Source organism: Heteronotia binoei, chromosome 13 (assembly GCF_032191835.1).
Source record: "Heteronotia binoei isolate CCM8104 ecotype False Entrance Well chromosome 13, APGP_CSIRO_Hbin_v1, whole genome shotgun sequence".
NCBI lineage: Eukaryota > Metazoa > Chordata > Lepidosauria > Squamata > Gekkonidae > Heteronotia > Heteronotia binoei.
In genome coordinates, this window is record NC_083235.1 from 4,834,090 (window position 1) to 4,850,335 (window position 16,246).

Genomic DNA, 16,246 nt, shown 5'->3' on the forward strand with positions numbered 1-16,246 from the left:
ATTTCCAAGGATTTTGTCCTTAGCAAAGCTATGGAGTTTCTACAATAAAGCAACTTTTGATTGAATAACAAAAGACTGATTATTGAGAAATATCGATGCTTGACAAAGGAAAAAAAATCCACAGGATGTGTCCAAAAGAGAAACCAAACCAAAAAAAGAGTTGTGGTTTATGTTAAGCCATTTACAAAACGAAACAAAACAAACAAAAATACAATAAATGATTCAATAAATAGAAAAAAATTACAAAATTACAGGAATTCTTTTCAATACGGGGAAACAAAAGAAATAACAACCCCCCCTCCCCCGAAAAAAACCCGACAACAACAACAAAAAAACCCTTTAAAACTAACTCGACTAGCTGGCTCCAAAGTGGAGCTGTGCAACACACCAACATCTCCACTGACACAAAGGGCCCCGTGCGAGACACGGCCCCCGCCCCATGCGCACAAACAGGAGCCCCCCGACGGACCCGTCGCCTCTTCATATATATATATTAACTTTTTTAAAACATTATTCTCGTCTTCACAATAATCTAATTAGTAGCATGAGCTTGTTGTGGTTTGTTTCCTGAGTAGACTTCATCCAGCAGAAAAAAAACAGTGGGGTTTTGGGGCGGAGCGTGGTGGACCAAAAAAAGAAAGAAATCCTTTTACAGCGCTCCGCCTAGTGGACGCTTTAGAAATCCTCCCCTTCTTCTAGGGGGAAAGCTGAGTTCTCCCCCTAGGCAGCGCCAGCCTGACCGCCCACGCCAGCTGAGGGCGGCAATACCTTAGGAGTGCCTGCAAAGGCGACTGGCATCCCAAAAGGCAATGCTCCGGAGGTGCGCTACGGAGGGCGCGGCGTGGGTGAGGTGGGCTCGGGCCGGCACTGCACCTGACCCGGGGAGGATACTTGAGGTATGAGCCGCCTCTCCGTCCGCAGCTCCAGAACTCTGTCCTGGAGGAGACGGAAGACGGGAGTCCTTCAGTTGCAGGAGTCTGAGGGGTGGTGACGAGAAACACGGGGAAAGAGGGGGGGACCACGAAAGGAGACTTGGGCCCTCCGACGCTCCCCGCCCCCCTCCCCCGCAGGTAGGATCCGGAGCCAGTCTGTGTGATCCGTGAGCACGGCCAAAGGGAAAGCTGAAAGACTGACGGGAGGGGGAGAAGGCAGAGAGAGACAGGTGAGAGAATCTGCGAGGAGGTTGTTTCCCTGACTGCTCTATTGGAACGGAAGAGCGGCTGAACGAGCGGAGAAGCCGGTTTACCTGGAGCAATAGTGGCCGCTGGCGTGGGTTAGTGGGGAGTGGAGGGGTTTCGGAAGCGGGAAGAAGCCCGAGGCTTGGGTCGGAAGTTCTTTGGACCTCTTCCGTAGGTGCCATTCCACAAAAGAGCGGAAGGCTCTAAGCTCGGTGCGCTGGACCCCAGCTCTTTTCTACGGCCAACCAACAACCCCCCTCACCCCCGTTTACACCCCATCAAAGCCACCTTGCAGGATGATGCTGGGCCGGTCTCATCGGAGAACATCAGCCTCCGGCAAGGTGTCTGGAGGCCGAGCAAGTGAGGGTGTCCCCGGTCTGGGGTGGGAGGATGTTCCCCCCCAACGTGAAGGGGCTGTTAACTTAAAATGCTATCAGTGCAAAGCGGATGCGGAATGTGGCTCCCTTTGGAATGCCCGTTCTTTGAGACTCCAGACCTTAAAAAATAATAATAAGTGGAGAGGAGGGGCGGGGCAAAAGCGGGGCAGAGACAACTCCGAGGACTCGCTCCGCACTGCTTTCGCCAAGTCTGAAACGTTACGCCGGAACAGCAGCTGTGAAATTCCATCGGACTGGATCCCGCCCCCCCGTCCCCGCTCTCGTTGCGAGACCCGGCTGTGGTCCGAACCCTTCAACCGGAGTGGAGAATCCCTGCTGTCGTCCTGAGAGTTAATACTGAAATTGGCATCTCCTACGACCGAAAGCTGGGCTGAGTCCTTTGTCTCGATCCGAAAGGGCCAGAGGGAGGGGATCCGGCCTTCAACCGAGTGTGTGCCCGACCCGGGTGCTACGGAAACGCCCTCCCTCCCCAACGGAAGTGCAAATACCTCCGTTGGCTTCTGCAGACTCAGTGCACCTCCGCTGACGGTCGGGGAGCGACCTTCCTGCTCGCCCGCCCCCGCCCAAAGGCCTTCCAAAGCCAGGACACCTCTGCCCCCCAGGAATACCCAACCTTTCCTCCCAGCCCCGCCGAGCCAAAGTGCTTCTGCTCAAAGACAGAGCCGATCCGTCTGCCTCCCTCTTCGGCGGAAGGGCTCCCCCTCCCCGGAGCACCCCCGCCCCCTAACCAAAGCGTTCCCGCACCAGCAGCATCAGCTTCTTCTTCCCCTTGTAGGTCTGTTTGAGGTTGTCGAGGAACTGGCCGAAGCGCAGGTGCCCGTCGGGGGCCAGCAGGAAGGTCTCGCGTGCTTTCCCCAGGAACTCGATGAACTCGCCGTAGTGCCGGGGGCTGATGTGGGTGAGGCGCAGGTGGGTGGTGCTGACGTAGGTGGCCATGGCGGCCTCCAGGAGCTGGCAGAGGGGAGCCTTGTCCATCGCGAAGAGCTTCCCCCCGGCCCCGCTCGCCCCCCGGCGCCCCCCGCCCAGCGAGGCCAGGCCCGGGGGCGGCAGGCTCCAGCGGTGCAAGATGTCGGAGAGCATGGGGGCACACTGCACGCTCTTGATGACCAGCGGGACGATGGCGGCCAGCTCGTTCTTGCCCAGCGACTGGCTGAGGGAGCAGGCCCACAGAACGTCGTTGAGGGCCGGGTGCGAGTCCTGGTTGAAGGCGATGCTGAGGTGGGAGAAGGCCAAGGTGGCCAGCTTGTAGGCCCGCAGGGGCAGCCCCCGGTGCTCCATGTAGCGGGCCACGGTGAAGAGGTGAGAGTGGCCCATGCCGGCGGAAGCCGCCGAGTCCAGCACGATCTGGTAGGCGGCCTCGAAGGCAGCGTGGTTCTTTTCGCAGAGGGTCAGGGCCGGCAGGGCGCAGTTCTGGGGGTCCTTCATGGCGCACTGCAGGGCCAGCGTCCGGGCGCAGCCGCACAGCTCGTCCCGCTGCCCCGCGCTCAGGCTCAGCCTCAGCAGGGTGGCGTGCGTGGTGCCCGTCACGGCCACAATGGTGGTGGCTTCGATGGGGGTGAAGAGGGTGTACCAGTTCTGCATGATGTTCATCAGCGCTTGGATCCCTGGGCAGCAGAGAGGCGAAGAGAAGTCAACGCAGGAAATAACCGGGGGGGGGGGAGCGGGTGGGTTGTCCCTGCGCAGTAGCGGGGTACACGCTGGCTGGAGCACAAAACCTTAGCTGACTGCTAAGGGGTTTTAGCTTATAGAATCATAGAATCCTGGAGTTGAATCTGGGCGTTTTGGGCTGTATCAACAGGAGTCTAGTGTCCAGATCACATGATGTGATGGTGTTGCTTTACTCTGCTCTGGTATGACCTCACCTGGTATATTGTGTCCAGTTTTGGGCACCACATTTTAAGAAGGAGCAGAGGTCCATCAGTGGCTATTAGCCACAGTATATATATATGTGGGTGTGTAGAGGAAAACTGTGTAAACTGCTGTGAGTCCCCCTTGGATATATATGTGTGTGTGTGTGTGTGTGTGTGTGTGCGTACAGAGGAAAACTGTGTAAACTGCTGTGAGTTCCCCTTGGATATATGTATGTGTGTGTGTGTGTAGAGGAAAATTGTGTAAACTGCTGTGAGTCCCCCTTGGATATATGTGTGTGTGTGTGTGTGTGTGTGTGTATAGAGGAAAACTGTAAACTGCTGTGAGTCCCCCTTGGATATATGTATGTGTGTGTGTGTGGAGGTAAACTTGGAGATATATATATATATGTGTGTGTGTGTGTGTGTAGAGGAAAACTGTGTAAACTGCTGTGAGTCCCCCTTGGATATATATGTGTGTGTGTGTGTGTGGAGGTAAACTGCTGTGAGTCCCCCTTGGATATATATATATATATATGTGTGTGTGTGTGTGTGTGTAGAGGAAAACTGTGTAAACTGCTGTGAGTCCCCCTTGGATATATATGTGTGTGTGTGTGTGTGTGTGTGTGTGTGTGTGTGTGTAGAGGAAAACTGTGTAAACTGCTGTGAGTCCCCCTTGGATATATATGTGTGTGTGTGTGTGTGTGTGTGTGTAGAGGAAAACTGTGTAAACTGCTGTGAGTCCCCCTTGGATATATATGTGTGTGTGTGTGTGTGTGTGTGTGTGTGCGTATAGAGGAAAACTGTGTAAACTGCTGTGAGTCCCCCTTGGATATATATGTGTGTGTGTGTATAGAGGAAAACTGTAAACTGCTGTGAGTCCCCCTTGAATAGAAAAGTGAGGTGTATATGAAATAAATAAAATAAAATGAATAAGAGTCCAGATCACGTGATGTGATGGTATCGCTTTACTCTGCTCGGGTTAGCCCTGACCTGGAGTCTTGTGTTCAGTTTTGGGCACCACATTTTAAGAAGGATATAGACAAGCTGGAACGGGTCCAGAGGAGGGCGACGAAGATGGTGAGGGGTCTGGAGACCAAGTCCTATGAGGAAAGGTTGAAGGAGCTGGGGATGTTTAGCCTGGAGAGGAGGCGGCTGAGAGGTGATAGGATCTCCATCTTCAAGGACTTGAAGGGCTGTCATCTAGAGGATGGTGTGGAATTGTTTTCTGTGGCCCCAGAAGGTAGGACCAGAACCAATGGGTTGAAATTAAATCAAAAGAGTTTCCGACTCAACATCAGAAAGAACTTTCTGACCGTTAGAGCAATTCGTCAGTGGAACAGGCTTCCTCCTCAGGAGCTGGTGGGCTCTCCTTCCTTGGAGGTTTTTCAACAGAGGCTAGATGGCCATCTACAGCAATGAACAGCCTGTGAATTTAGGGGGAGGCGTTTGTGAGTTTCGAGTGGTTCCTCAGTGGAACAAGCTTCCTCTGGGAGGGGGGGGTAGGGCTCTCCTTCCTTGGAGATTTTTCAAGAGAGGCTGGATGGCCATCTGACAGCAATGAGAATCCTGTGAATTTAGGGGGAGGTATTTGTGAGTTTCCTGCATTGTGCAGGGGGTTGGACTAGACGATCCTGGAGGTCCCTTCCAACTCTATGATTCCATGAATCCTAGAATCCTGCATTTTAATGTTAGTTTCTTGAATGAGAGGGAACAGAAAGGAACTTGGGGGGGAAACCCAATGTTGAAACTGGCTAGACTTTTTTTTTAAACTGACAAGCAGCTGCGAAGGCCCATTTCTCATCTTGGTCCCTGATGCCAGTTTCAGCCCCGGCTCAATAAATGCTTCAAAAATACAGGTCTCAATTCCACCCCCACCCCGACTATGGTAGCAAACTTGGGAAGGGGAGCATTTCTAATTGGGGAATTGGTGCTGGAGGGAGAGTTAAGCAGCCCCATTGTAGTCAGCACATAGAAACATAGAGCTGGAAGCGACCTCCAGGGTCATCTAGTCCAACCCCCTGAAGGAAACTCACAAAAGCCTCCCCCTAAATTCACAGGATCTTCATGGCTGTCAGATGGCCATCTAGCCTCTGTTGAAAAACCTCCAAGGAAGGAGAGCCCACCACCTCCCGAGGAGGAAGCCTGTTCCACTGAGGAACTGCTCTAAACTCACAAACACCTCCCCCTAAATTCACAGGATCTTCATGGCTGTCAGATGGCCATCTAGCTTCTGTTGAAAAATCTCCAAGGAAGGAGAGCCCACCACCTCCTGAGGAAGCCTGTTTCACTGAGGAACTGCTCTAAACTCACAAACACCGCCCCCTAAATTCACAGGATCTTCATGGCTGTCAGATGGCCATCTAGCTTCTGTTGAAAAATCTCCAAGGAAGGAGAGCCCACCACCTCCTGAGGAAGCCTGTTCCACTGAGGAACTGCTCTAAACTCACAAACACCTCCCCTTAAATTCACAGGATCTTCATCGCTGTCAGATGGCCATCTAGCCTCTGTTGAAAAACCTCCAAGGAAGGAGAGCCCACCACCTCCCAAGGAGGAAGCCTGTTCCACTGAGGAACTGCTCTAAACTCACAAACACCTCCCCCTAAATTCACAGGCTCTTCATGGCTGTCAGATGGCCATCTAGCCTCTGATGAAAAATCTCCAAGGAAGGAGACTCCACCACCTCCTAAGCAGGAAGCCTGTTCCACTGAGGAATCGCTCTAACGGTCAGGAAGTTCTTCCTCATGTTCTGGTCCTACCTTCCGGGGCCACAGAAAACAATTCCACCCCACCCTCTATAGGACAGCCCTTCAAGGACTTGAAGATGGTGATCCTATCACCTCTCAGCCGCCTCCTCTCCAGGCTAAACATCCCCAGCTCCTTCAGCCTTTCCTCATAGAACTTGGTCTCCAGACCCCTCACCACAGGATCTTCATCGCTGTCAGATGGCCATCTAGCCTCTGTTGAAAACCCTCCAAGGAAGGAGAGCCCACCACCTCCTGAGGAGGAAGCCTGTTGCACTGAGGAATCGCTCTCTATACAGTCAGGAAGTTCTTCCTCATGTTGAGCCGGAAACTCTCTTGATTTAATTTCAACCCTTTGGTTCTGGTCCTACCTTCTGGGGCCACAGAAAACAATTCCACACCATCCTCTATATCACAGCCCTTCAAGTCCTTGAAGATGGGGATCGTATCACCTCTCAGCTGCCACCTCTCCAGGCTAAACATGCCCAGCTCCTTCAACCTTCCAGCTCACAAGCATTTTCCCCTCCACTGGAAACAGTGGAGGATGGGGAAACACCTCCTTCTGCGACCCACAGAATTGGACCTCCTGGTCCAATCTTTTTGAAACTTGGGAGCGGGGGGGTTGAGGAGAGACACCAGCAGCTTTGATCCAAATTTGATGCCTCTACCTCAAAAAACAGGCCCTGTCCAGGTCAAGGGCAAGACACACACAGAACTGGTTTTTGCCCTTGCCTGCCTCTGCGTAGCGACCCTGGAGTTCCTTGGTGATCTCCCATCCAAATACTAGCTATGTCTGAGCCTGCTTAGCTTCTAGAGCAGGGGTGTCAAACGTACAGCCTCATGGCTGAATCAGGTGCCTGGAGAGCTCCTATCAGGCCAGCGAGCAACTCACTGTCATCTGCTTCCTTCTCCCTCTCTCTTGCTTCCTTCTGCCTCACCGCTTGCTTTGCCAGGCTTGCTCAATCGCACAGGAGCTACAGAGCAAAGCCTCTGTTTCCTTCACTTGCTGACCAGCACATGAAGCAACTCATGTACAAAAGCTCGTGATGCCCAGTCATTTCATGTTTTCTTCTGAGTCTTAGGCTCAAAGCACTGGCCAGGAGATTTCTGTAATGAATGTCAATCAATCAAAAGTAAGTCTGCAACTTACAGGCACACGCCTGAACAGCATACTCAAGACTGCTACAGCACAGACACTGCGTCCAGATTTTGAGGGAATAATTTCAGGCTCTCTGGTTCCTGGTAGTTGAGTATCTCACAGATAATGTCATTCTTCTAACTAATCCATACGATGCTAATTTTATATTTTTCTAAATGCCAACAGTTTTGTTTAGTTCATTTATTATTTATCACCTGCCTGGCAATAATCGGATTAGATGGTCTTTTTGTTTCCCTGATCTATAGATCTATAACTGTATAGCTGAGTGGATTTCAATAAAGAAATATAAGTTGGGGGTGGGGGCTAACAGGCTTTTTGCTGCAGCTGTCAGCCCCGGACGGGCACCGGTGCCCACTCACCGATCTCCGTGGCGCAGCTGACCAGCCAGCGAACCATCTCCCTGCGTCGCCAGGTCATCGTGTTGAGCGTCATTCGCATCACCTGCAAGAGAAGAAGAAGAAGATATTGGATTTATATCCCAGCCTTCACTCCGAATCTCAGAGCGGCTCACAATCCCCTTTACCTTCCTCCAAAACAACAGACGCCCTGTGAGGCGGGTGGGGCTGAGAGAGCTCTTACAGCAGCTGCCCTTTTAAGTACAACCTCTGCCAGAGTTATGACTGACCCAAGGCAGGTGCAAGTGGAGGAGTGGGGAATCCAACCCGGTTCTCCCAGATAAGAGAGCTATGGCTGACCCAAGGCCATCTCAGCAGCTGCAAGTGCAGGAGTGGGGAATCAAACCCGGTTCTCCCAGATAAGAGAGCTCTGGCTGACTCAAGGCCATTCCAGCAGGTGCAAGTGGAGGACTGGAGAATCAAACCCAGTTCTCCCAGATAAGAGAGCTCTGGCTGACCCAAGGCCATTTCAGCAGCTGCAAGTGGAGGAGTGGGGAATCCAACCCGGTTCTCCCAGATAAGAGAGCTCTGGCTGACCCAAGGCCATTCCAGCAGCTGCAAGTGGAGGAGTGGAGAATCAAACCTGGTTCTCCCAGATAAGAGAGCTCTGGCTGACCCAAGGCCATTCCAGCAGCTGCAAGTGGAGGAGTGGAGAATCCAACCCGGTTCTCCCAGATAAGAGAGCTCTGGCTAACCCAAGGCCATTCCAACAGGTGCAAGTGGAGGAGTGAAGAATCAAACCTGGTTCTCCCAGATAAGAGAGCTCTGGCTGACCCAAGGCCATTCCAGCAGCTGCAAGTGGAGGAGCGGAGAATCAAACCTGGTTCTCCCAGATAAGAGAGCTCTGGCTGACCCAAGGCCATTTCAGCAGGTGCAAGTGGAGGAGTGGGGAATCAAACCCGGTTCTCCCAGATAAGAGAGCTCTGGCTGACCCAAGGCCATTCCAGCAGGAGCAAGTTGAGGAGTGGGGAATCAAACCCGGTTCTCAAAGATAAGAGAGCTCTGGCTGAGCCAAGGCCATTCCAGCAGCTGCAAGTGGAGGAGTGGGGAATCAAACCCGGTTCTCCCAGATAAGAGAGCTCTGGCTGACTCAAGGCCATTCCAGCAGGTGCAAGTGGAGGACTGGAGAATCAAACCCAGTTCTCCCAGATAAGAGAGCTCTGGCTGACCCAAGGCCATTTCAGCAGCTGCAAGTGGAGGAGTGGGGAATCCAACCCGGTTCTCCCAGATAAGAGAGCTCTGGCTGACCCAAGGCCATTCCAGCAGCTGCAAGTGGAGGAGTGGAGAATCAAACCTGGTTCTCCCAGATAAGAGAGCTCTGGCTGACCCAAGGCCATTCCAGCAGCTGCAAGTGGAGGAGTGGAGAATCCAACCCGGTTCTCCCAGATAAGAGAGCTCTGGCTAACCCAAGGCCATTCCAACAGGTGCAAGTGGAGGAGTGAAGAATCAAACCTGGTTCTCCCAGATAAGAGAGCTCTGGCTGACCCAAGGCCATTCCAGCAGCTGCAAGTGGAGGAGCGGAGAATCAAACCTGGTTCTCCCAGATAAGAGAGCTCTGGCTGACCCAAGGCCATTCCAGCAGGAGCAAGTTGAGGAGTGGGGAATCAAACCTGGTTCTCCCAGATAAGAGAGCTCTGGCTGACCCAAGGCCATTCCAGCAGGAGCAAGTTGAGGAGTGGGGAATCAAACCCGGTTCTCCCAGATAAGAGAGCTCTGGCTGACCCAAGGCCATTCCAGCAGGAGCAAGTTGAGGAGTGGGGAATCAAACCCGGTTCTCAAAGATAAGAGTCCTGGCACTTAACCACTACATCAACACTGGCTCTTTCAAGGGCAACTCCTCCACATTCAGAGGCACTAATTCTCTGAATCCCAGAGCCAGGAGGCAACATCAACGGAAGGCCTTGGCCTCTCTGCCTTGTTGTTGGCTGTCTAAAGCAATTGGTTGGCTTCTTTGTGAGACTGGACTAGATGGACCCTCACTGGTCTAATCCAGCAGGCCTCTTCTGAGGTTCTTCTCAGGGGAAGGCCTCGGCCTCTGCCCTGTTGTTGGCCCTCCAGAGGAACTGGTTGGCCACTGTGTGAGACTGGAGGCTGGACTAGATGGACCCTCCCTGGTCTGACCCAGCAGGGCTCTTCTGATGTTCTTCTCAGGGGAAGGCCTCGGCCTCTCTGCCCTGTTGTTGGCCCTCCAGAGGAACTGGTTGGCCACTGTGTGAGGAAAAATGCTGGACTAGATGGAAGAAGAAGAAGATGATATTGGATTTATATCCCGCCCTCCACTCCGAAGAGTCTCAGAGCGGCTCACAATCTCCTTTACCTTCCTCCCCCACAACAGACACCCTGTGAGGTGGGTGGGGCTGAGAGGGCTGACCTTTCAAGGACAACCTCTGCCAGAGCTATGGCTGACCCAAGGCCATTCCAGCAGGTGCAAGTGGAGGAGTGGGGAATCAAACCTGGTTCTCCCAGATAAGAGTCCGCACACTTAACCACTACACCAAACTGGCTCTCCCAAAACAACGGGAGATGGATATTATTCGAGGCAGCCCAAATGCCCATTGGATCCCAATCCGTCCCAGGAGCTGCACCCTGCAGGTCTCTACCCCACCCCAGCTGTTGTGAAGGCAGCTGCTGAGGCCACAATCCTGGAGCATCATCGGCTGGATTCCAGCAGAACAGCAACCATACAACACCGTGATTGGTCCACAAACGCCATGCATGTAATTTAAACAAACCTCCTAAAACATCTTATAAGGAAATTTATACAAAAGCACAACGAGAAATTTTTCAATTCACTGCCAAAGTCCCGTAAGCTTTTCATTAAAATCCACAACAGTCCGCTTCCAAACTCAAGAGCGCCCAGGTGCTCCTGGAAGAAGATCTCCAAACTTGAAAGCGAAAAAGCGCTTGTAGCGCTCACGCGTCCATTTTCCGGAATGGGTGAGGAACCTTTTCCAACGGAGATGCCAGCATTAATAATCCTCCAAGGATTAATCCCCCTTTGGGTGAAGAAGGACTTCCTTTTCTCCGTTCTAACCCGACTGCTCAGCAATTTCATGGAGTGCCCACGAGTTCTTGCATTGTGAGAAAGGGAGAAAAGGACTTCTTTCTCTACTTTCTCCATCCCATGCATCATCTTGTAAACCTCTCTCATGTCACCCTGTCAGTCGACGTTTCTCCAAGCTCAAGAGCCCCAAGCTTTTTAACCTTTCTTCATAGCGAAAGTGTTCCAACCCTTTAATCATTCAAGTTGCCCTTTTCTGCACTTTTTCCAATGCTATAGTATCTTTTTTGAGGTGCGGTGACCAGAATTGTACACAGTATTCCAAATGAGGCTGCACCATCATAAGAACATAAGAGAAGCCATGTTGGATGAGGCCAATGGCCCATCCAGTCCAACACTCTGTGTCACATAAGAACATAAGAGAAGCCATGTTGGATCAGGCCAGTGACCCATCCAGTCCAACACTCTGTGTCACATAAGAACATAAGAGAAGCCATGTTGGATCAGGCCAGTGACCCATCCAGTCCAACACTCCGTGTCACATAAGAACATAAGAGAAGCCATGTTGGATGAGGCCAATGGCCCATCCAGTCCAACACTCTGTGTCACATAAGAACATAAGAGAAGCCATGTTGGATCAGGCCAGTGACCCATCCAGTCCAACACTCTGTGTCACATAAGAACATAAGAGAAGCCATGTTGGATCAGGCCAGTGACCCATCCAGTCCAACACTCTGTGTCACATAAGAACATAAGAGAAGCCATGTTGGATGAGGCCAATGGCCCATCCAGTCCAACACTCTGTGTCACATAAGAACATAAGAGAAGCCATGTTGGATCAGGCCAGTGGCCCATCCAGTCCAACACTCTGTGTCATACAGTGGACAAAAAAAAATTATACATACACACACACACACACACACACACATATATATATATACATACATATTGTGGCTAATAGCCACTGATGGACCTCTGCTCCATATTTTTATCCAATCCCCTCTTGAAACTGGCTATGCTTGTAGCCACCACCACCTCCTGTGGCAGTGAATTCCACGTGTTAATCACCCTTTGGGTGAAGAAGGACTACCTTTTATCCGTTCTAACCCAACTGCTCAGCAATTTCATGGAATGCCCACGAGTTCTTGTATTGTGAGAAAGGGAGAAAAGTACTTCTTTCTCTACTTTCTCCATCCCATGCATCATCTTGTAAACCTCTATCATGTCATCCCGCAGTCGACGTTTCTCCAAGCTAAAGAGCCCCAAGCGTTTCAACCTTTCTTCATAGGGAAAGTGTTCCAAACCTTTCATCATTCTAGTTGCCCATCAATTTATACAGGGGCATTGTTTGACTAACAAGATCTTCTAAAGAAGGGCACTTTGACCCTCAAAACGTCATGCCCGCAACATTTAGCCATTTTCTGTTGGATTCTCTGGACTCGGTACTGCCTGAAAACCATGTAAAAGTAGCAGGGATCAAGGCTTTAACGCAGCAGAGCCGGGGCGAGGTGTGGCAACAGATGTGCAAAGTCCGATGGAGTCGTCGTTCGGATGGAAAACGAATAAGTAACTTTCATGAAAGGAAAGACACGCAGGAGAGTGCATGTTCAGAGATGGGGACGGATCACCCGTTCTTGCTAACTAGATGGTGTCGCTGGCTGCCATCTCTCGCACTCCACGCTGCAAGACGGTGCGAGATGGGAGAGGTCGTGCACCTTAGCTTCGTGTGCGTGCGAGACAGGGGAAGCGTGAGAGCAGAAAAACAGGAAACTGCACCCCTAAGTGTGGCATTCTGCATCAAAGGGAAGGATCTGATGGCAGGAAGGAAAGGAGGCTCTGTGTGTCCTCACCTCTCCACCTGGGCTAAACCCTTTGGTGCCATCTCTCAAGTCTGAGACAGGGGAGAACGCAAGGCCCTTCGCTTCCAAAATAAAGGGAAGGATAAAAGGAAGTCCTTCTTCACTCAAAAGGTGATTAACACGTGGAATTCACTGACATGGAAGGTGGTGGCGGCTACAAGTACAGCCAGCTTCAAGAGGGGATTGGATAAAAATATGGAGCAGAGGTCCATCGGTGGCTATTAGCCACAGCGTAGTGTTGAAACTCTCTGTCTGGGGCAGTGATGCTTTGTATTCTTGGTGCTTGGGGGGGGGCACAGTTGGAGGGCTTCTAGTCCCACTGGTGGACCTCTGAATGGCACTTGGGGGTTTTTTTGGCCACTATGTGACACAGAGTGTTGCACTGGTTGGGCCATTGGCCTGATCCAACATGGCTTCTCTTATGTTCTTATGTCCTGATGGCACCTGGTTTTTTGGCCACTGTGTGACACAGAGTGCTGGACTGGATGGGCCATTGGCCTGATCCAACATTGCTTCTCTTATGTCTGGGGCAGTGATGTTCTATTCTTGGTGCTTGGGGGAGGGGAAAGTGGGAGGGCTTCTAGTGTCCTGGCCCCAGTGATGGACTTCCTGATAGCACTTGGGGGGGGGGTTGGCCATTGTGTGACACAGAGTGCTGGACTGGATGGGCCACTGGCCTGATCCAACATGGCTTCTCTTATGTTCTCTTATGTCTGAGGCAGTGATGCTCCGTATTCTTTGTGCTTGGGAGGGGGCACAGTGGGAGGGCTTCTGGTGTCCTGGCCCCACTGATGAACCTTCTGATGGCACCTGGGGGTTTTAGCCACTGTGTGACACAGAGTGTTGGACTGGATGAGCCATTGGCCTGATCCAACATGGCTTCTCTTATGTTCTTAACAGTTTCTGCGGCGTTACTCGACTCAAATCTCGCTGTTCTACGTCAATGGGCAAAAAGGTCACTATCACAGGAATCCACTTAAGCCTAATGGCAGCAAGGAGGGAAAGCTTGCTTGGCGTCTCATTTAAACCGGATGGCTGCCCCGGATGCTGTGTGAGTAGAGGGAAAGGCCTGTTGCCTCTTCAGCATACATTCAAACCAAGCCTTGAAGTTCCCCTAGGACTACTGCAGCCTGAACGAGCCAGAGAATAGGTGGCTATTCTGCTTTAGGACACCCCGCCAGATAAAACCAGAGGCACAGACGGTCAGCATTACTGCTGGCCCTCCACAGAGCAATGAATACAGGAAGCTGCCTTCAACTGAATCAAGCCTTAGTCCACAAAAGTTAATGTTGTCTACTCAGACTGGAAGCTGCTTTCCAGGGTCTCAGGCAGAGGTCTTTCTCATCCCCTGCCTCCTGATTCCTTTAGCTGGAGATGCTGGAGATTGAAACTGGACCTTCTGCATGCCAAGCAGAGGCTCTGCCACTGAGCCAGGGTCTCAGGTCAAGGTCTTTCCCATCACCTTCTGCCTGGTCCTTTCAACTGGAGATGCCGGGGATTGAAACTGGACCTTCTGCATGACAAGCAGAGGCTCTGCCACTGAGCCAGGGTCTCAGGTCAGGGTCTTTCCCATCACCTCCTGCCTGGTCCTTTCAGCTGGAGATGCCGGGGAATGAACCTGGGATCTTCTGCATGCCAAGCAGAGGCTCTGCCACTGAGCCAGGGTCTCAGGTCAGGGTCTTTCCCATCACTTCCTGCCTGGTCATTTCTAACTGGAGATACCAGAGATTGAACCTGGGGCCTTCTGCATGCCAAGCAGAGGCTCTGCCACTGAGCCAGGGCCTCAGGTCAAGGTCTTTCCCTTTGTGTTTTAACAATTTATTAATAACATATGGTTACAGTAGTTAATTGTCTCTTCTCTATACTAACCCATATGGTATTTCAACCCCCCCTTCCCTCCAATATTTGACTTCCCCGAAGTTATAAATTTAAATTCAATTTTAAAGGTACCACTAACCAATCAAAGTTCAATATTTTTCTTCTCTCATTACTACTAAAAAATTGCCCAATGACTTTTTATATTCCATTCTTTCTCCATATATCTTTTAAATTTCTTCCACTACTTTTTGAATATATCTAGATCATAGTCTTTTAAAGTTTTAGTTAATTTGTCCATCTCACTCCACGATAAAACTTTCACAATCCAGTCCCATTTCTCTGGTATTTCCCCGTTTCCACAGCTGCGCATACAATGTCTTAGCAGCTGAGAGCAAGTACCAAATTAAAGTCCTATCTTCCTTTGGAAATTTTTCTAATTGTAATCCAAGCAAAAAAGTCTCTGCAGTTTTCTTGAAGTCATAACCCAAAATTTCGGAGATTTCTTGTTGTATCATCTTCCAATACTCTTTCGCTTTTTCACAAGTCCACCACATATGAAAGAAAGAACCTTCGTGTTTTCTACATTTCCAACATCTATCCAACATCTTCTTATTCATCCTAGCCAGCTTTTTCGGAGTCATATACCACCTATACATCATCTTGAAACAGTTCTCTTAAATACTCAGACAGGTTGAAATCTTCATCGAGTTCTTCCAAAGGTGCTCCCACGTATCCATTTGTATTTCTCTATTCACATTGATTGCCCACTTGACCATTTGAGACTTTACTACTTCTTCTTCTGTAGACCATTTCAATAATAATTTATATACTTTCGATATTAATTTTTCATTATCTCCAAGCAGGACCCTTTCCAGTTCTGTTTGCTCACGTCTAATTCCATCCGATTTAATATCATTTTCCATCAAGCTTTTAATTTTTTGCATTTGAAACCAGTCATATTTATTGTTTAACTCTTCTGCAGATTTTAATTCAATTTTGTCTCCTTTAATCTTGAGCAGTTGATTATATGACATCACTCTTTCTTCATCAGATTCAGCTGTTATTTTTATTACTTCTGCTGGCACTATCCAAAGCGGTTTTCTCTCGTCCCCATATTTCTTATATTTTATCCAAGTGTTTAATAAACTTATTTCTGATATAATGGTGAGAGAAAAAACCGTCCATTTTACTCTTCCCATAACACAAATACGCATGCCAGCCGAATTTATTCCCATGAGCTTCTAACCATAAAGGTTTTTTTATCTAACAGCATTATCCAATCTTTGATCCGTGTCAAACAGAATGCATCATGATACAATCTTAAATCCGGGAGCTGAAGACCACCTCTCTCTTTAGCATCTATTAAAATCTTCATCTTAATCCTTGGTTTCTTTCCGGCCCATACAAAATCAGAGATCTTCCTTTGCCATTTATTGAATTGTTTGCTATCTTTCACAACCGGGATGGTTTGGAACAAATACATTATTCTTGGCAAGATATTCATCTTAATTGCAGCTATCCTACCTAGCAAGGACAAGTTAAGTCTACTCCATTTCATCAAATCTTTGTCCATCTTACATCATAATTTTTCATAATTATTTTTGAACAGATCAATATTTTTCATTGTTATTGCCAATCCAAGATATTTAACTTTAGTAGTGACTTCACAGCCCGTCACATTTTGCAATTCTGTTATTTATTCTGTTTGGTTGCATATTTTTACATAAAAAATTCGATTTCTCTTTGTTTATATAGAGTCCTGCTAACTCTCCATATTCTTTTATCATAGCTAGCAACAATGGTGACACTTGAATCGGATTCTCTACTATGAACACAATGTCATCTGC

At 49.8% G+C, this 16,246-nt stretch overlaps 1 protein-coding gene across 1 annotated transcript in view; it reads right to left on the reverse strand.

The window, feature by feature from the left end:
• Window positions 1–2,280: 2,280 nt before the first annotated feature.
• The window catches only part of ZSWIM4 (zinc finger SWIM-type containing 4), a 102,826-nt gene continuing 88,860 nt past the window's right edge, over window positions 2,281–16,246 (reverse strand). The window contains 2 exon segments of the mRNA XM_060252672.1: window positions 2,281–3,180; window positions 7,686–7,767. Of these exon segments, the coding sequence (XP_060108655.1) occupies window positions 2,300–3,180; window positions 7,686–7,767 (963 nt within the window). The 3' untranslated portion in view covers window positions 2,281–2,299.